The sequence below is a fragment of the Capricornis sumatraensis genome, chromosome 22, assembly GCF_032405125.1.
Source record: "Capricornis sumatraensis isolate serow.1 chromosome 22, serow.2, whole genome shotgun sequence".
Lineage (NCBI taxonomy): Eukaryota > Metazoa > Chordata > Mammalia > Artiodactyla > Bovidae > Capricornis > Capricornis sumatraensis.
Genome location: NC_091090.1, coordinates 33981773 through 34002010, shown reverse-complemented (window position 1 = coordinate 34002010; position 20238 = coordinate 33981773). Strand labels below are relative to the sequence as shown.

Sequence of the window (20238 nt, the reverse complement as noted above, 5' to 3'; positions counted from 1 at the left end):
TCACTTACCACTACTACTGCAGGCAAGAGAGATGCCAGATACCAAAGGTGAAAGCCGTAGGCGTATATCCCACAAAGAAACAGGCCCCTGTAATTGAATAAGTCTAAAGACTCGGGCCTTATATGTAAAACTTAACTGCTCAACAAATACAATACAGTCTGTGTTGAGTATTATAAATAATAGCCCTCTAATCTTCTTCTATTCTATCAATAAGATAAAAGATAAGGATCTCTACTCATAGGAAATAGAGAATTAAGTTAGAAAGTCAAAACTCCTTTGCAACTAATAATACACAATTATGGCAAAAATAACATTGAAGTGATACTTGTGTAACAGATATGTAGACTAAGAGGGAAATCACTTCCAATTGGAATCATTAAGAAAGGATTTTAAAGAAGAAAGCATTTTATCCAGTCCTTTGAGAACAGGTAGTTTGAGTATTAATGAAAGAAATTAGAAAACTTAAATAAATAGACATACCATGTTTATGAGATGGGAAACAATACTATTTAGATGTTACTTGTCTCTCAACTGAACTATAGAATCAACACAAATCCTATTCCAGGAGTTTTGTGTGTGTGTGTATTTTTTTTTTAAGAAGACAGTTATAAAATTTATATCAAAAGGCAACAGAACTAGAAAAACTAAAATAATTCTGAAAATGAACAACAAAGTTACAGGACTCTTAGTAGTTTATTTCAAGATTTAAAAAGCCACAACTGTCAAGACAGTTCGTATTGGCGAAAGGAATAACATATACATCAGTGGAACAAAATAGAGATCCCAGAAGGAGATCCACACACACAGTCCATTGATTTTTGACAAAGATACAAAGACAATTCAATATGTAAAGTTTAATCTTTTCTGCAAATAGTGCTGCGACAATTTGATATCTGTATGAACCTCCATCCATACTTCAAACTCTGAACAAAAACTAACTTAAAAGCGATCATAAACCTAAAAGTAAAAATTTAAACTATAATCTTTGAGTCCTTGGATTAAGCAAAAACTTCTTAGATATGGCAACTATAGTACAATCCCTAAAAGTTGACAAATTGAATTTCAAAAAATTTTGAATTTCTGTTCTTAAAAAGTCACTGTTAAAAGAATGGAAAGGAGGAGATATTTGCAAGTCATATTTCGTAAAGGACTTATATCCAAAATATGTAAAGAATTCTCAAACGTCAATTATTTTAAAAAATCGAATTCTAAATATAGGAAAATGTCAAAGAAGATGCAGTTGTCTCTTGGTATCCATGGGGGATTGGGTCCAGGACCCTCTTGGATACTAAAATTTGTTGATGCTCAAGTCTTATGTAAAATATAATAGTCTTTGCATATAACCTACGTACATCCTCCTGTATACTTTAAATCATCTCTAGATTACTTATAATCCCTAATAAAATACAAATGCTTTGTAAATAGTTGGTGATATGTGGCAAATTAATGTTTTGCCTTTGGAACTTTCTGGAACTTTTTCCCCCCAAATATCTTTGATCCATGATTGACTGAATCCAGGGATATGGAACCCATGGATTTGAAGGACCAATTATATGAATGGCAAATAAGCACGGGAAAGGATGCTCAGCATTATTAGTCAGTAGAGAAATGCAAATTAAAACCTTATGAAATACCACTATGTCTTTTAGAATACCAAAATCTATGTGTATGTGTATATCTATATGTGTATGTGTGTGTTTCAAATGCTGGTCAGAATGTAGAATAATTGCAGTTCTCACATATTGCTAGTGGAATGCAAAGTATTATAGCCACTTTGAGAAACAGTCTGGCAGTCTCATAAAGTTATCCATATACTTACCTTATGACCCAGCATTTTTTTTTTCTGGATATTTACCCAGGAGAAATGTTCACACAAAAATTCATATGCAGATACTTATAGTGGCCTCATTGGTAATCATCAAAAACTGGAAGCAACTGAGATAGTCTAAACTAGAGAATGGATAAACATTTATCCATATAAGGAATAAGAGGGCTTGCTAGGTGGCATTGGTGGAAAAGAACGCACCTGCCAATGCAGGAGACATAAGAGACACAGGTTCTGTCCCTGGGTTGGGAAGATCCCCCAGAGGAGGGCACGGCAATCCACTCCAGTATTCTTGCCTGGAGAATCCCATGGACAGAGGAGCTTGACGGGGTATGGTCCTTGGGGTTGCAAAAAGTCAGACACGACTGAAGCAAATCATCATAGGAAGTCCACTGGTGAATGCTTGCCGTGCCGTGCTATAAAAGGAGTAAACTGATACATATACTAATGTTGATGACTCAAGTACAATATGCTAGAAGATATGCCAGACTCAAAAGGCTACATACTGTATGATTTTATTTCTGAAACGTTCTGTGTCATTAGTTTGTGGGACTAGATTTGGGGGTTGCAAGTGTTGATAGGGCATCCAGTTTCCTTAAAGGTGCAGGACCTGTGCCCTAGAGAAGACTTTACAGAAGTTGAAATAAAGTCCATAGTAGAAGTTAGTGTGGAGACGAGGGGGTTGGGAGTGGGGTCGGGGCGTGGAGCACATGTGGGATAAGGAATGTTAAGTGGAGAAGAGAAAAGTGTTAGGACCTTTCTTGACAATACCTTTAGCTGTATTATGTGGAAATTAGTCTCTTGTTGAGAGTGAGGGGCAGATTAAGAGCTGCAGTGTGTCAAAACGGTATAGCTGGTATAGCGAATGCTGAAAGGAATCAAATCAGCAGCCCTGAGTGTCAGATGAGATTAAATATGGAATTTCAATTAGACCCAGTCTACATGGTTTCCTGACTTTGTTTAGCCATGTTCCACATCCCCAGGAGAGAAAGCAGAAGGAATTCCCAGATGGAATTGGCATGGCAGAAGGCTAAGAAGGCAAGGAGTTATTTCTGGAGAGGATCACTTAAATGACATCCATGTCATGGTAGGGAACTTGTTAAGATATCTCAGTAAATTATTGTGACCTTTGGCTTGCCTTTACACTATTTGTCATTTTCTGTCCCCAAAGAAGTACCCTTAAAGAAGAGGCCCTCAGAAGGTTCTTCTCTTAAGAAGATAAAGAAACGTAGTAGAAACGAGTCTCCTGAGCTTTTCTGGCCCTAAATGGCAGCAGAATCAAGAAAATCTTTAGCCCCATCCCCACCAGACCAGGTTCCTGAAGAGGACCTTGTAATTGTCAAGGTAGAGGAAGATCATGGTTGGGACCAGGAATCAAGTCTACATGAAAATAACCCTCCTGGCCAAGAGCTGTTCCGTCTACGCTTCAGGAAGTTATGCTACCAAGAGACACTAGGACCCCGAGAAGCTCTGATCCAACTCCGCGCACTTTGCCACCAGTGGCTGAGGCCAGATTTGAACACCAAGGAGCAGATCCTGGAGCTGCTGGTGCTGGAGCAGTTCTTGACCATCCTGCCTGAGGAGCTCCAGACTCTGGTGAAGGAACATCAGCTAGAGAATGGAGAGGAAGTGGTGACCCTACTGGAGGATTTGGAAAGGCAAATTGATATATTGGGACGGCCGGTACGTAGAAGGAGGTGGGCATGCTGTGACTGTGAGAGTCCAAGGAGCTGGGTGGAGGGACATTGATATAAAGTGGGAGAATAAATGCTGAGCATGAGTTTTGTTATAGGAGAAAGAAAATTGTTATAGTGTGGCATGGCTTCTATCTATAGAGTTCTTTTTATTCTTATAAAGGATATAAATCCATTTTTTTTAATCCTCATAACATTCCTGCAGTTGTATTATTGTTCTGTTTGCCAGATGGGAAACTGATGCATAGAGAACTTATTTTCCAGGGGCAACCAAATAACTAAAGATAGATCTGAGGCCAGAACTCAGATTTCCTAGTTTCTTATTAAAAATTTTTTCCGCTGAAGAGTACTGCTTTAGGTTGCTGTTTATCATTCTTCCCCTTTCTTGAGAGTACAAAGTATCACCATTTTGTGCATCAAGGAGGGCATCAGCAGAAATCTTTTTCTTCAGTGCTAAGCATAAATGATGCCTTTCTGTGCCAGTCAGCATGTTTGTGTTCCTCACTGCCCCTTGGAAGTAATTAAGGTTCTGCTTTTTCCTTCCCCCATATGTATTCCTTTAGATGTGCTTTTTCTTACATTGTTCACTTCATTTCTCAGAGGGATTCCTTGTAATGCAACTGTCTTGTCTCCAGGTCCCAGCTCGTGCACATGGACATAGGGTACTCTGGGAGGAGGTGATGCATTCAGAATCTGCACCAGAGCCTCCAGATACTCAGCTCCAACCTGTGGCAACTCAGCACAAATCTGCAGTGCTCCAAGGGCCACATGATAGAGGTGAGGAACCAGATTTCACTGCTGAGGAGTGAGGAAGTGAAAAGGAAGAAAGTACATTCAGGATACCTGTCTAGTTCCTTGAACCAAGAACTAGAATCTGCTGTTTACAGACTGGTCATAAGATCTGATTTAAATTTCATCTAGGCTTCAAATACAGACTGTCAGTCCCAGTGGTAAATTCAAGAACAAATGAAAGAATTTGGGGATTTTATAGCTTCATATGTTTCTGTTACCACAGTGTATTTACTGCATAGGCATAGGCATTTTTAGATTTTGTTGGTATCACGTGCCATTTTATTTGTATTTCAATATGTATTTTCTTAAACAAGAGCATTTTCATAGATACCTCAATGAATTGATCACAGTTAGAAAATATTCGTATTTTGCCAGCTGTCCCAAAGTTTTTCCAGAGTCTAGTCCAGGATCATACTTTACAATTAGTTGTCCTGTCTCTTTACTCTCCTTTTACTTGGAATAGTTCCTCAGCCTTTCTTTGCCTTGCATAATCTTGAATTTGTGAAGATTACAAGTCAATTATTTTGTAGAATGACAACAATTTGAGTTTGTGTGATGTTTTCTCATATTTGGATTCAAATGGTGTCCATTTGGCAGGAACACCTCACAATTGATTTTGTATCCTTCTCAGGAATATGACAGGAGTTTGTCTATTGTTGGTGGTGTTTTTTTCAATGACTTACTTAAGGTTGTTCTTGATAGGCTTTTGTTACTGTTTGTCCCTTTGTAATTAATAAGTAATTTCGGGGATATACTCTTGAGTACAGACTATCAGTAAATACCCTGGTCTTCATCAAACTTTTGTTGCTGAAACACTAGTTTTAGTATTTGTTGATGCTCCTTCATTGAATCAATTATTGCTAAAGTGATTATTTTCTATTATTTTCTATCATTGTTGTTCAGTCGCTAAGTCATGTCCAGCTCTTTGTGACCCCATAGATTTCAGCATGCCAGGCTTCGCTGTCCTTCAGTGTCTCCTGGAGTTTGCTCAAATTCATCTCCATTGAGTCAGTGATGCCATCTAACCCTGTCATCCTCTATTGCTCCTTCTCCTCCTTTTGCCTTCAATCTTTCCCAGCATCAGGGTCTTTTCTAGTGAGTTGGCTCTTCACATCAGGTGACCAAAGTATTGGAGTTTCAGCTTCAGCATCAGTCCTTCCAATGAATGTTCAGGGTTGATTTCCTTTAGAATTCACTGGTTTGATCTTCATGCAGTCCAGGGGACTTTTCAAGAGTCTTCTCCAGCACCATAATTTGAAATCATCAATTCTTTGGCGCTCAGCCTTCTTTATGGTCCAACTCTCACATCCATACATGACTACTGGAAAAACCACAGCTTTGACTAGACAGACCATTGTCAGTAAAGTGGTCTTTGCTTTTTAATATGTTGTTCAGGTTTGTCATAGCTTTCCTTCCAAGGAGCAAACGTCTTTTAATTTCATGGCTGCAATCACCATCTACAGTGATTTTTGGAGCCCAAGAAAAGAAAATCTGTCACTGCTTCTACTTTTTTCCCTTCCATTTGCCATGAAGGATGCCCTGATCTTAGTTTTTTGAGTGTTGAGTTTCAAGCCAGCTTTTTCACTCTCCTCTCACTCTCATCAAGAGGCTTTTTAGTTCCTCTTCACTTTCTGCCATAAGGGTGGTGTTGTCTGCATATCTGAGGTTGTTGATATTTCTCCCAGCAATCCTGATTCCCACTTGTGATTCATCCAGCCTGGCATGTCACATGATGTGCTCTGCATATAAGTTAAATAAACTGTGACAATATACAGCCTTGTTATACTCCTTTCCCAATTTTGAACCACTCAGTTGTTCCATGTGAGATTGTAACTGTTGCTTCTTGACCCATATACAGGTTTCTGAGAAGACAGGTAAGATAGTCTGATATTCCCATGTCTTTAAGAATTTTCCACAGTTTGCTGGATACACACAGTCCAAGGCTTTCGCATAGTCAAGGAAGCAGAAATAGGTGTTTTTCTGGAATTCCTGTGCTTTCTGTATGATCCAGTGAATGTTGGCAATTTGATCTCTGGTTCCTCTGCCTTTTCTAAATCCGACTTGTATATCTATAAGTTCTCGGTTCACATACTGCTGAAGCCTAGTTTGAAGGATTTTGAGCATTACCTTACTAGCGTGCGAAATAAGCACAATTGTCCATTAATTTGAACATTCTCTGGCATTGCTCTTCTTTGGGATTGGAATGAAAACTGACCTTTTCCAATCCTGTGGCCACTGCTGAGTTTTCCAAATTTTCTGACATACTGAGTGTAACACTTTAACAGTATCATCTTTTAGGATTTTAAATAGCTCAGCTAGAATTTCATCACCTCCACTAGCTTTGTTTGTAGTAATGCTACCTAAGGCCCACTTGACTCCACACTCCAGGTTGTCAGGTCTAGGTAAATGACCACACAACCATGGTTATCTGGGTCATTAAGATCTTTTTTGTATAGTTCTTCTGTGCATTCTTCCTTTCTCTTAATCTCCTCTACCTCTATTAGTTTCTGTCCTTTATTATGTCCATCCTTGCATGAAATGTTCCCTTGATATCTCCAGTTTTCTTAAAGAAATCTCTAGTCTCCCATTCTGTTGTTTCCTCTACTTCTTTGCATTGTTCATCAAAGAAGGCCTTCTTACCTCTCCTTGGTATTCTCTGGAACTCTGCATTCTGTTGGGTATATCTTTCCCTTTCTCCCTTGCTTTTCACTTCTGTTTTTTTCTCAGCTATTTGTAAAGCCTCCTCAGACAACCATTTTGCCTTCTTGGATTTCTTTTTTCTTTGGGATGGTTTTGGTCACTACCTCCTGTACAATGTTTCTATGTTTATTTGTTTATTGTAATGGAGAGTGTTCCCTTCTTCCCCCATTTTATTTTATTCATTTTTTAATTTATCAATATGTACTCATAAATTCATTTTTTTTCTTTCTGTTATTTTCTTTATCTTGATGCTTAAATTGTCTCAGAGTTGGCCATGGGAGGCCTCTTCCATCTGACTCCTGCGTCCTATTGAGTTTTCTCCATCATTTTTGTGAATTTTCTTACTTTTTTACAGAACAAGATGTTCTAGTCTCATATCATACTTGCACTGTGTTTCTAATTTTTTTATCTATGTGGTTTCATAGTTTAAATTACTAGATTTTTAATATTTCTAAAACAATTCTAATACCTGTTGTGCAAGACACAGTAATCCATTTTGATTTTTTTATTACCCTGTCTAATATCTATAGGAAGCAGATACTGGCAGTCATAGTAGACATTTCAAAAAAGTGATAGAGTTAGTAGAGATAAATTGGTTCCCATATTCAGTTTGACAAAAGATTAGGACCTAAAGAAATACTGTGTACAAGCACAAGAATGGACTACAGCTTTGATGGTAAAGAAGAAATTGTAAAGCAATTCCAGTTAGGAAACCAGTAAACATTCTATTTTTGACACGTTAGCTTCAAGCTGAGTGGACCATCAAAGTACAGGTGTTTTGTGGGCAACCATAGGTATGGACACATAGTCCAAGACTAACAGAATTTCATATGCAAAATCTCAGGCATGCATATCTGCTGAAATATACAAAATTTTGGAATGTGTTAGTGCTTGTTCCTATAACCATAGGACAAGGCTGGTCTCATTCATAGCTCCTTTCTCCTCTCAGCCATATCAGTTTCACAGAGTCCTACCCCTTCCCAGAAAGGAAGTCCTCGAGACCAGGAGATGACAGCTACACTGCTTACAGCAGGGTTCCAGGTGAGTTGTGCTTCTTCTCACTGAAACCTCATAGCTCTACTCAGAGTGTTTCTGGCATCTACCCCATGTCTAGACTGTCTGTAGCAGTACTCACTTAAGAACTTGCTCCACATTCTAATGCATAGAGACAGATTGATCCTTGATTCTCCCCCCCAACCCCCAACCCCCAGTAAATCTGATGCATTTTCCTGCTCTTCCCAGCTAGCTTCGCAGATCCCTTTACATGGTACTTTCTCATGTCATGATCCTCTCTACCCCTGATGGGTCTCTCTGATACTCTGGGTTTAAGCTGTGGAAGAGTCCCAGTCCCCAAATGAACATCTTGTTTTGTTTCAGACTTTAGAGAAGATCGAAGACATGGCTGTGTCCCTAATTCGAGAGGAATGGCTTCTTGATTCATCCCAAAAGGATCTGAGTACAGATAACAGGCCAGAGAATTATAGAAACATGTTCTCCCTGGGTAAGGAGAGCTCTGGTTGTTATTGTTAAAGATGTTTTGTTTATGTGTACAGTAGCTTTGAGCTTTCTGAAAGACATAGTTGAGTTTAAACTCAGGATCCAACAGAGAGAGAAAATATTGAGACTTCTGGAGTTCTGAAAGGAAACTTTTGTGGCCACTATGGAAAATAGTATGGGGTTCATTAAAAAGCTAAAAATAGAATTACCATATGATCTAGCAGTCCCACTCCTGGATGTATATGCAGAGAAGACAGATGCTTTAATTTAAAAAGAAATGCACCGCCATGTTCAATGCAGCATTATTTACAATAGCCAAGACATAGAAGCAACCTAAGTGCCCATCAGCAGATGAATGAATAAAGGTGTGGAGGTTGGGTAAGTGGGTGTGTGTGTGTGTGTGTATGTGTGTGTGTGTGTGTAATGGAATATTACTCAGCTGTAAAAAGAATGAAATAATACCATTTACAGCAACATGGATGGACTTAAGAGATCATCACACTAAGTGAAGTAAGTCAGAGAATCTAAAAATAGTGAAATCTAAAAAATAGTGCAAATGAGCTTATTTACAAAACAGAAACAAACTTATGGTTACCAAGGAGGAAGGTGGGAGGAGGGATAAATTAGGAATATGGGATATATGGGTTTAAGATACACACTACCATATATAAAATAGATAAACAACAATATTCAGAAACTATATTCAGTATCTTGTTTTTTTTATATTCAGTATCTTATAATAGGCTATAATGAAAAAATTTTAGAAAGAGTGTATATATATATATATATACACACACACACACACACATATATGTGTAACTTAATCACTTTACCATATACCCAAAGCAAACAATATTATGAATTTCCTGTACTTCAATAAAAAAAATAACCAGAAAAAATTAATTTTAAAAAATAAAGGGAAACTTTTTTACTCTCTAATCTAGGACTTATCTTACAGTTTGTAACTGAGTATTTGTCTCCTGTCCAAGTACTAACCAGGCCCAACCCTGCTTAGCTTCCAAGATCAGATGAGAGAGGGCGCATTCAGGGTTGTATGGCCGTAGACTGGGTATTGGTCTCTTTGCCAGTTGGATACTGAAATCTTTTGGTGCTCTCTGCATTCATGTAGATCTCTCATACTTAGACCCATTGTGCTCCTCCTTTTTAATGACTGGGGCTTTTTTCATTCCTACTCCACTCACTAGATCTTTTTATAGTTCCATATTCCTTCTCACTTCCCAATTTCTGCTTCTCCTCAGGGGATCCCTTCTCTACTTTAGTCCTCCTTCCAACAGCCCTATTTCTTGATGGTACTTATTCCCTAGTTGGTGTATGTGGTACTTCAGTTTGTCCCTGCTCCTTTCTCCCCATATCAACGAAGGCACTTTGGAGACAGATGGAAGCTTTCCATTTACTCTTAACCTCCATGTGTCTTTTTCTTTCCTCTTTTTCCTAACGTAAAGACTAGGAAGTGACATTCACTTGATGCTAATTACATTTTTATTCCAGGTGGTGAGACCAGGAATGAGAACAGAGAATTAACTTCAAAACAGGTAATATCTACTGGAATCCAGCCACATGGAGAGACAGCTGCCAAATGCAACGGGGATGTTATCGGGGGTCTTGAGCCTGGAGAAGCCCGAGACCTTCTGGGCTCATTAGAGAGGCAGCGGGGAAATCCCACCCAAGAGAGACGACATAAATGTGATGAATGTGGGAAGAGCTTTGCTCAGAGTTCAGGCCTTGTTCGTCACTGGAGAATCCACACTGGGGAGAAACCCTATCAGTGTAATGTGTGTGGTAAAGCCTTCAGTTACAGGTCAGCCCTTCTTTCCCACCAGGATATCCACAACAAAGTAAAACGCTACCACTGTAAGGAGTGTGGTAAAGCCTTCAGTCAAAACACAGGCCTGATCTTGCACCAGAGAATCCATACTGGGGAGAAGCCATATCAGTGCAATCAGTGTGGGAAAGCTTTCAGTCAGAGTGCAGGCCTTATTCTGCACCAGAGAATCCACAGTGGGGAGAGACCCTATGAATGTAATGAGTGTGGGAAAGCTTTCAGTCATAGCTCACACCTCATTGGACATCAGAGAATCCACACTGGGGAGAAGCCCTATGAGTGTGATGAGTGTGGGAAAACTTTCAGGAGGAGCTCACATCTTATTGGCCATCAGAGAAGCCACACTGGGGAGAAACCCTACAAATGCAATGAGTGTGGGAGGGCCTTCAGTCAAAAGTCAGGCCTTATTGAACATCAGAGAATCCACACTGGAGAAAGACCCTATAAATGTAAAGAATGTGGGAAAGCTTTCAATGGGAACACTGGCCTCATTCAGCATCTGAGAATTCACACAGGGGAGAAACCCTATCAATGTAATGAGTGTGGGAAAGCCTTTATTCAGAGGTCAAGTCTCATTCGACATCAAAGAATCCACAGTGGAGAAAAATCTGAATCCACAGGAGTTTAGGGAAAAACTTCAGTCGTGGATTCGGCGTTAATTCAACATTAGAGGAACCATGTGCTGGTGAGAGGTCTTTCACTGTTAAAAAAAAAAAAGGCAGAAAGTTCAACATCATTACAACCTTATCTAGGGTCAGATTGATAGGGGTGGCAAAGTTAGAATAGCTCTTCAGTAGTTTGGGTCCAGTGCCTTGATACAAATTAATTAGCTTGACTATCTTAGGAGGTGTCTGATAGAATGGAGTTCCTGATGGTCTGATCCTTTAGAAGCTTAAAATAGCATTAGAGAAAATTGCTTGTGTGGCTTGAGGCACTTAACTTTGTCTTTTTGGTGAGTAGCTGTAGGTTTGAGAGTAGCTACTCCTTCTAGTTCCTCTGCTTCTTCCGATCTCCTGTGATCCCTATCTCCCATTTATTCCCCTAAAGGTGCATTTTGTGTTCCTAGTCTGATCTAAGAAGCTGTTTTAGAGTTTGAAGCAGCCTCTGTATGAGACTTACACTTATATTTAACTTTCTGAGCTCCTTGTTCTAGGGAAATTTTTATAAACACTTAATGTATTTATGCTTAAGTGTACATTTTATTTTATTCTAATGCTCCTGCTAGTGGAAATCCATATTCCCATGCAAACTCAGAATGCTATATTTTTAACAGCACTCCAGCATTTTTCTTCATATATCACCTTCACTGACTCCCCTGAGTCACTGAGCATCCATACGTATCCTTCACCACCCCCAGCCCCAGTACCTGTGTCAGCAAAGGAAGTGGACGCATTAGTGATGGTTGTGGGAATGATGCAGAGAAAGAGGTGAGTGGAGACTCAGCAGCAGCAGCTCGGCTGCTCTTGAGCTTGGATGGCTATACCTTTTGGTGATTTGACTCTCCTTTCCACCTTCCCACTGTACACTATGGTACAAATAGGTATTTATACTATCCTCAATAAGGCATCACATGGGGAAAAAAGAGGTGCTTGAAGAAGACATAAAAATCCTGAAAAGAGTGTACACTCATCTCTTTTGGTCCATCACAGTACTGCGCTCTCAGGTTCCTGTCAGTCTGCACAAACCCCCTGACTGGATGGTCTGCCACTCTTGCTTTACCTTGAACCCACCCCTTAGATGGCCTCAGCACCTCACTCACTCACTATATGTTTCTTGCCATTAGCTTTACGTGTCTACAGTGTTCATTGGTTGAGTACCTCACCTAACAATTCCTCTTCTGAATTCTGGTGCATTCCCTCTATAATCTGGCAAAGACACAATATTAACTCACCATCACCAGGCACTATAATTAGTCTTTGAAGCTTTCAGTATACCAAGGCACTATAATTCATCTTTGAAGCTTTTAGTATGTATAAAGTAATAAGGCTGGTTTAAAGTTACCACCAAGAACTTACAGAAGAATCCAAACTTGGGTTGTCTTTTTAAATTGGGCAGTTCTAGCTATTCTAGTAGTACTGTTACTCCAAGTACTACCACTCCTCTAGATATTTGGAACACTCAAGATTCCCATTTAATACACCATTCAAGAAAAACACTATTACTCTTTGAATTTCACCTTATCTTTGACCATCTGGTTATGCACTTATTCACCATATTTGGAATTGAGTAACTTTTAGCTATTTCCAAAATCACATTTCAGAATGGGAATTGATTCCATTAATCTTATTCAGAAGAATATGACATACATTATAATCAAAGTTCCAAGAGAAATTATACATTTTCACACTGTGACTATCCTGAACAAGGACTGCACTTACTAATAATGTTTTATGATTAATGTTTTTAAAAGTCAGTCATAAAATAATACATCATAGAGGTCTGCCTTTTGGAACATAAATTTTTCCCTAGAACATCCCTCTGTACCCCACTATGGCCCATATTGATTACTAATCACATCAGAGTTATCTACACCTATTTCATTGAGCCATTGATATCCACTTGTCATTTGTCATCCTGGTTTCCTTGGTTAACTTTTTCAAAGCAATGCTTTTCATTATCTTTTATTCTCTTCTCTCTCTGCTTCTCCCTCTTGTTAGCCTATAGATTACTATTCCTAACTCCTTTGTACTTGAAATTACAAGAAACCAGAAACAAATCTAGTTGTCTCTAGATCTTTGCTCTCTGCTTCAGTTGTGCCTTACTTTCTGTAAAGTACTAATTCTGCCTGAGGCCAATGTTACCTGTGTACAAATATTATATAGGATGGGTACGTTGTCAGAGGGAGAGTGTGTGTATGCATGTGCATGTATGCACACATTCCTCCCAAATAGTTCAGAGGAACAGTAGTCTTCCAGTGAAAGCTGTTAGCACAGCACCGTGGTATTGAAATGACTGTAGATGTACCAGCTAACATCTCTTTACATTACTCAAAGTAATGTATAGCCAGATTACTTAACTCTTAGAATTACTGAGCATCTGGCAGAAATTTAGAGAAAAGAAAATATGACCAGAAAGATGAGTATTATACTGGAATGCATCTGAGAAAAGACTATAACTTGACAGAACAATATATGTCAAGGCTGATTCAGCACACCTATAGATGTAGCCAAATAGTTTAAGACAGCAGAAAAGGGCTGTTGTTTCTTTGTGGGCATAAGTAGAAGTCCTTTCTTGGTCTACAGTTTTCACTCTTAGCATTGGTCAGTCTGTATGACCTTACTTTGAGCTCCTAACTATGAGTGACAGCACTAAACTCCTTTATCCTGCAGATTCTATTTTTATACTTGTAAGCTGAAATTAACTGTTCACCAGTACTTACTTCTCCCATCCTCAACTTTTTAAGACCTGGCATAATAAAGTGGTTCTTCCATAACAGTTGCCATCCAACATGGTCCTAGGAGAGACATCTTAGGTTTCAAAGATTTTCTGCATTGAGTAAGGTGGTCGTGGTTGATTCCCATATGGAACAGTTAGTTTTTATTTATTGAGCACTTACTATGTGCCAAACCTTAAGTTATGTATTTCTTGTGCTTATCATAGATATTTTGATATGATATCCTCCATTTTATAGATGAGGAAACTGAGGCTTAGCTGAAAAGTTACTGGGGAAGGAAATATGCAGTATAGTGCAAATCCATTACAATTACTGGAAAATTGGTTGAAAATGTCATTTTGGTTTATTATTATATCATCTTTAAATGTTGATAATTTTGGTGCTTTATTAGAAAGCTAAATTCTACCAGTAAAACATGTTTAAAACTTGGAAGGAAAAGCAGTAACTTATAACTCAAATACACTTCTCTCTAAACTGCCCCAGGGAAAGTGGCATTATGGGGGGAAATGAAATATCCATGTCTTAGGCCAGGCAAATAGACATTTTGGATGACAACAGTAAGTTCATGTACAGCATAAGATGTGTAAAAGCTTCAATTTTAGTGCTCATTTCCAACTACCATTTTCTTCTTATTCTATCATTCATGGTTTTTCAAACATGTCATCTGTTGTTAAACCCCATTTCCTCATTAATGCATTCTTAAAACTTGTTTTTGGCTTTTGTACTCACTCCACTGAAATGTCCTCAGAATCACCAGTGGATAAATATTAATGCCTTTTCTTAGCTCTTATCCTTTTTTTTTTTTTTGCCAACCCAGATAATATGTGGGACCTTAGTTCCCTGACCAGTGGTTGAACCTGTGCCCCCTGTGATGCAGAGTGGATACAGAGTCTTAACCATTGGATTGCCAGGAAAGCCTCAGTTCTTGTCCTTCTTATATTTCATAATTTTTGAATTGACCCTGCATCTCGGGAATTCTCCTTTGAGAATTGGTCGATTTTCTTTACTTTTAGCTTTTCTCTATGCATGTTTTTTCCCCTCCTCTCCACTGGAAAAAATATCCTTGTCTTAATTTTGTTCACTACTTTTTCTATACTCCTCTTTATCCATTTGGATTATTTATACTTCTGTATTTCAATAACAATATTTTCTACCCTATGGGTTGTCTCTTAACTTTTGAACTTTTCCACAGGTACTTATATAACTTGGTATTTGGAGACAGGACTCATTACTGTGTCCCCAAACAACATTTTCCTTTTAAATAGGCATCTTTGGTTAACATCTTTATCCTTAACAGACTCACTACCCTTCCTATTTCTTATCCCAGTGTTTGAGTGGTCTTTTAGTCTTTTTCTGGTTTTCACTGTTGATGTCCAATATCTTGTTAAGTTGTTCCAATTCTTAGTTTTCTCCTTGAGGCTGGATTTTTTTTTTCCTTCCCATGTTTCTGCCATTTCTTCGTATCCTTCTCTGCAGATCCATATCATCTGAGGCCCAGGTTATTGTAATTCTTGCTTTTCAGTTTCCTTGCTCCCAACATCCCCACCTTGTTTGCTTCCAAGATTGTCCTCCTCAAACTCCACTTTTCTGATGTCTCATTTTACAAGATAATCAAGATAGTTTTCACATCAGGTCATTCCTATCAGAGCAGTGATAGGACCTTGTCCTCTATTACCTTGTCCTCATGTTTAATCTGCCTCAGCCTCATTTCTCTCTAGCATATTCACCTTGATTCATGATTCACTTCTGTGACCTTCCACTGATGTCTCTTGTAAAGCCCTTGCCTCTGTGCCTTTTTCATGCTGTTCTTTTGCTTAGATTTCTCTTCGGCCCCAGCTCACGTTCATTACTCCCTTCAAAGCCTGGCTTCCATTATATCTTCTGAGTGAGCTCTCCCTGATGATTTCACCTCACTGAGACCTCCCTAACTCTGTGTTGCCTCAGCACTGATCCTTTAAGTTTGTAGTGTGGTCCATGTACTTACTAATATGTTGTTTTGTAATTATTTTCTAGCACTCTGTATTGTAGTTTCATGTTTGTATTTATTTCCAAAATTAAATTGTAAGCTCCTTGAGGGCAGGAATAATAACTTTTACATTTGTATCTCTGCACCCCTTAGTGCCTAGTACAGTGCTGAGCACATAGTAGGCGTTTAATAAATGCTTGTCAAATTATTGTGTGCATTGTTTATGGTGCAATATTTCTATCTACAGAAATATTTACACTGCTTTCAAGGATATATGTCTCTTCATTTTATGCACAGACCCATTTGCATTATACATCAATAACTGCGTTCAAGATGGAAGACAAAAAAATTTAACATTAGGGTATGTGTGAAAAGTTGAAATGTGAAACTTCATTTGTTCAGATTTGTTTGTTGGTTAAGAAGGAAAATAGGAAATTCTAAAGATTACTGCTTATCATTGCAAAAGTGCTTGAAAATAGGCTTTTTGTGTCTCAAGTAGACCATTGGTTCCTAACTAGAGAAATTTAGCAATGTCTGGAGACAGTTTTGGTTGTACTATCAAGGGATGACTGGGATACCACTGGCATCTAATGGATAGAGGCTAGAGATGTTGCTAAACATTCTGCGTGCACAGGACAGCCCCCACAAAAGAAAACATTCCCAAACTTCCATATGTTTGATAGTGCCTGAGAAACCCTGGTCTAGGTATATTTAAGGTATATAGCAAAAAGAAGAGAGAGAAAATACTAAATTTTTTTTTTACTATTAGAAAAATCAGCTATGTCAAGCTTTATGAGAATCTGTTTATATATTTTATAGTCTGTAATATTATGAAAGCCTTAATGTTTGGAGTTCACAGCAACATACATGTATGTTTTAAGGTTGCTCTCAGCATCAGATCTGCCTTCCAAAGTGGAAGGTGTTGTAGGAGTACAAGTCTAGTTTTAGCCTTCTGTATCTTTTTTTTTTTCCCGTAAAATGAAAGATAAAACACTGGGGCCTCTTTAACAGGGAACCTACAAATCAAAGATTTAGCTTTGGGGACAATACATGACCCTTCACCACCCCTTGGGCAGCCACTAGACAGGAATGACTGCTAACTTCCTAAGAAAACCCCAAGCAGACCCACATGAAGTTTTTAACATACTCTCTTAATCCTGCTTAAGAAGATACTTGTAGCGGGAAATACGGCTAGTCAGAAATACAATTAAGAAATTAAGTAGTGTAAAAGACAACTTTTTAAAAACTAGTCTCTTTTTGCAACTCAATGGTACTTTTGACAGATTTTAAAAGGATCAATCTCAGAGTTAGAAAAATAAGTATGTAATACATCAAAGAAATAACTGCTCTGATGTGTTTAATTAGTCTGTAGAATGCTAGGTTTGGAAGTGACTTGAAATCATTTTCCAGTCCATTTTCTGTAAGGGAAGGTCCTAAGAGGTCATGTGGCTTCCACCAGGTGATCCATTAAGTTAATGGTACAGGTGGAAACAGAATCCAGGCTTCCGGAGGCTTTGCTTCTTTGACTAGTTATGACCCTTGTTTTGTGTTCTTGATTCATACAGTGCCATAGAATGTATTCATACTTAGTGCCGCCTCTTGTAGTGTTTCATTTTAGGAATTACTACTTTTATCAGCTTGTATGTCCAAACCAGTACACTGGTGTCTTGAGTTCGTTAATGAACGCCTGAGTAGTCCAAGGGATTTTGCATTATTGCAACCCCTTTTTGAAGGTCTTGCTCTCAGGTCGGTCCGTAATCTTGGAGAAAGCACATAGGATGTGCAGTACTGGCATTCAGAACACTAACAATGAAAACCGGAGCTTCTGCCGTCCAGTGTGTCGGTTTAGGAATGAGCGACTTCACTTTCACTTTTCACTTTCATGCACTGGAGAAGGAAATGGCAACCCACTGTTCTTGCCTGGAGAATCCCAGGGACGGGGGAGCCTGGTGGGCTGCCGTCTATGGGGTCGCACAGAGTCGGACACGACTGAAGCGACTTAGCAGCAGCAACACTGGAGATGTCCTTTCCCAGCTTCAGTCTTTAAATTCCAATATTCAAGGCTGGTCCTACCCTGGGTAAAATCAGGAAGTAAAAAATCACCTTTGTGACGGTGAGGCAGGGATTGCGAATCTTGGGAAAACTCGGGTCAGAGCCTCTCGCAAAAATAAGCAAGGACGAAACCTGCAGCCAGCCCCCGAACCCACGACTACCAGTCAGGATGCAAGCGAGGCCCCGCCCCGGAAGTAATGAGAGACTTCCGCCCACGAGGAAGTCTCGGAGCTGGTTGCTTCTCTGACTACAGTAGGGTCCTTTGCTCTTGGACGGTAGTGGTGGGCACTGCTTAGGTGCAGTCTCTTGGATTCCCTCTCCCTGGACGGGCCGGGGTGGATCGTGGGCGTGAACCTCGAGAGGCGGGACGGTGAGCAATAACCCCAGATGCAACCTCCCGGGGAAGGGTTTTTCTTAACGATTTACTGCTGCTGGAGTACACATTTGGAACTACTCTTGGGATTATAACCCCAATCTTTCCTGAAATCTTCAGAGTTTTATTGAACCACATTAACAACGTGTACACCTGGTACATTTGGAATCAATGCCCACCAAATCCCTCAGCTTGCCATCCCAAACAAAAGGGAGAAACAGCAAATGATTGGAAATAAGTACTAGGAGATCTGAATTTAGAAGTTTCCTCTTCCACAACTGCATTCTGTGTCCATATTTCCCTTAGAATGCAGAATACGTCCTTATTTTAGCTTGGCAATAAATGATGGCCATTCCCCTTTAGCAATAATTTTTCCGTCCACACCTGGGCAGACCCGCTTTCCATCAAGGGCGGTTCTGTTCTCTCCTAACACACCCCTCCATCTGCTCTCCCAGTAGTGCCCCCAAGGCAATGGCAAAGAGATTCCTGTGGCACAGGACCGCGCCTGCTAATTCCAGTCTGTGATCACATAGCCCTTTGCAAGTTAGCCCCTTATTTGACATGACTTTTTACACACACACCTCTCCTTCCATAACTCTCAGTAATTAGAGTAACAGCATAACAGCTGTGGCTGTCTGCTTTCTCTTTGAGTAAATTAATGTTTTTTACAGAAGTATTGCAGAAAAGGGAGGCCCTCGCGAGGAATCTTACTGAATTGCAGACTCTCCAGTTATAAGAAAGCTGCCTGTCTGAATTTTTAGAAGAGCTGCTTTTGTTGGTTCCAAAGATTCTGTTATTAGAAAACTCTGCTCTGAGCTGGCTCCTGCAGCTCATTTGACAATGACTGAGGCCAGTTCCTGACTCTTCTGCTGAGTAATACCAGGTCTGGGAATGGGAGCCACGTTGTGGGAAGCGGGTGGTGAGAGAGGGTTGGGAAGGTGGCTAAGTTGGAGGACCTCAAGAGGGAGTTGGATAAACCTAGAAGATAGGGCAGCAAAGGAGAGGTATTTATTGTTATCTTAAAACTTTTAGTCTGTTAGTGATTCTTATTTTTCCCTACGTTTTAGGCATGCAAGTCTAAAGTTGGACTCTCTATGCTTCCACTTCCTCATCTGTAAATGAGGATGATAAAAGCACCTGCCTTTTACATTGCATGAACATTACGTAGTACATAAGAAGTGCTATCTAGATATTTGTTGTACTGATTTCTTCCTCTCCTTACTTTCCTGGAACTTGCCCTACTCTGCTGATTTATTTGGTTATACAGGGATTCTCTCGTAATTTCACGTGTTTTTTTCTAGGTCCCAGTTCTTGCACACAGTAAAGTGATCTGTTAGTAAACGTCAACTCTGGCAGCAGCAGGAGAACCACAGTCTCTCCAGATCCTAGCCAGGAATATACCATTGAAGTATTAATTATAGGGACCCTTCTTTCTATAGTAATCTCCCTCCTGGAGAATTATTAAGTGTTAAACTTTGACATTCTGTAGTTTTCTGAAGATCTGGATGTAAGATCTCCCTTACATCTATCTTGCTCACCAGTGCCACACTTTAATTATTGAGGCTTTGTAATACATGTTTAAAATTCTTTAGAGCATCTGCTGATAGGGTCCACATGCTACTAAGTCACTTCAGTCGTGTCCGACTCTGTGCAACCCCATAGACGGCAGCCCACCAGGCTCCCCTGTCCCTGGGATTCTCCAGGCAAGAACACTGGAGTGGGTTGCCATTTCCTTCTCCAATGCATGAAAGTGAAAAGTGAAAGTGAAGTCACTCAGTCGTATCCGACTCTTAGCGACCCCATGGACTGTAGCCTACCAGGCTCCTCTGTCCATAGGATTTTCCAGGCAAGAGTACTGGAGTAGGGTGCCATTGCCTTCTCTGAGGGCCCACATAGGGTCTCATTATTAAGGTGGCTCATTATGTTGACCTCGCAAACAAAGAATAAAATCACAGTGATCCTTGAGACTGACCAAATTGACCAAACAACATTCTGATTTCTCACTAGCACCTACCTTCTCAAAGCTATGAAACCACCAGTTTCCAGACCTCCAGCTGTGTGACCACAGGACTCAACTACAGGCTAAAAATTAACCATCCCTT

The 20238-nt window shown here is 39.6% G+C and overlaps 2 protein-coding genes across 4 annotated transcripts in view; one reads left to right on the top strand and one right to left on the bottom strand.

The window, feature by feature from the left end:
• LOC138069278 (zinc finger protein 184-like) overlaps positions 1 to 20238 on the bottom strand; it is a 1142341-nt gene that overhangs the window by 643886 nt on the left and 478217 nt on the right. The window lies entirely within an intron of this gene.
• Positions 3092 to 10979, top strand: ZKSCAN8 (zinc finger with KRAB and SCAN domains 8). 3 transcript variants are annotated; one of them, XM_068960536.1, is made up of 6 exons: positions 3092 to 3508; positions 4155 to 4316; positions 7780 to 7786; positions 7961 to 8052; positions 8389 to 8512; positions 10018 to 10979. In XM_068960536.1, exons 1-6 carry the CDS (start codon positions 3092 to 3094, stop codon positions 10977 to 10979), a joined length of 1764 nt encoding a protein of 587 aa, XP_068816637.1. The 3 variants fall into 3 exon arrangements, with proteins under 3 accessions (XP_068816637.1, XP_068816636.1, XP_068816639.1); XM_068960535.1 differs by lacking the exon at positions 7780 to 7786 and adding an exon at positions 6460 to 6466; XM_068960538.1 differs by lacking the exon at positions 7780 to 7786 and having other exon boundaries at positions 4155 to 4296.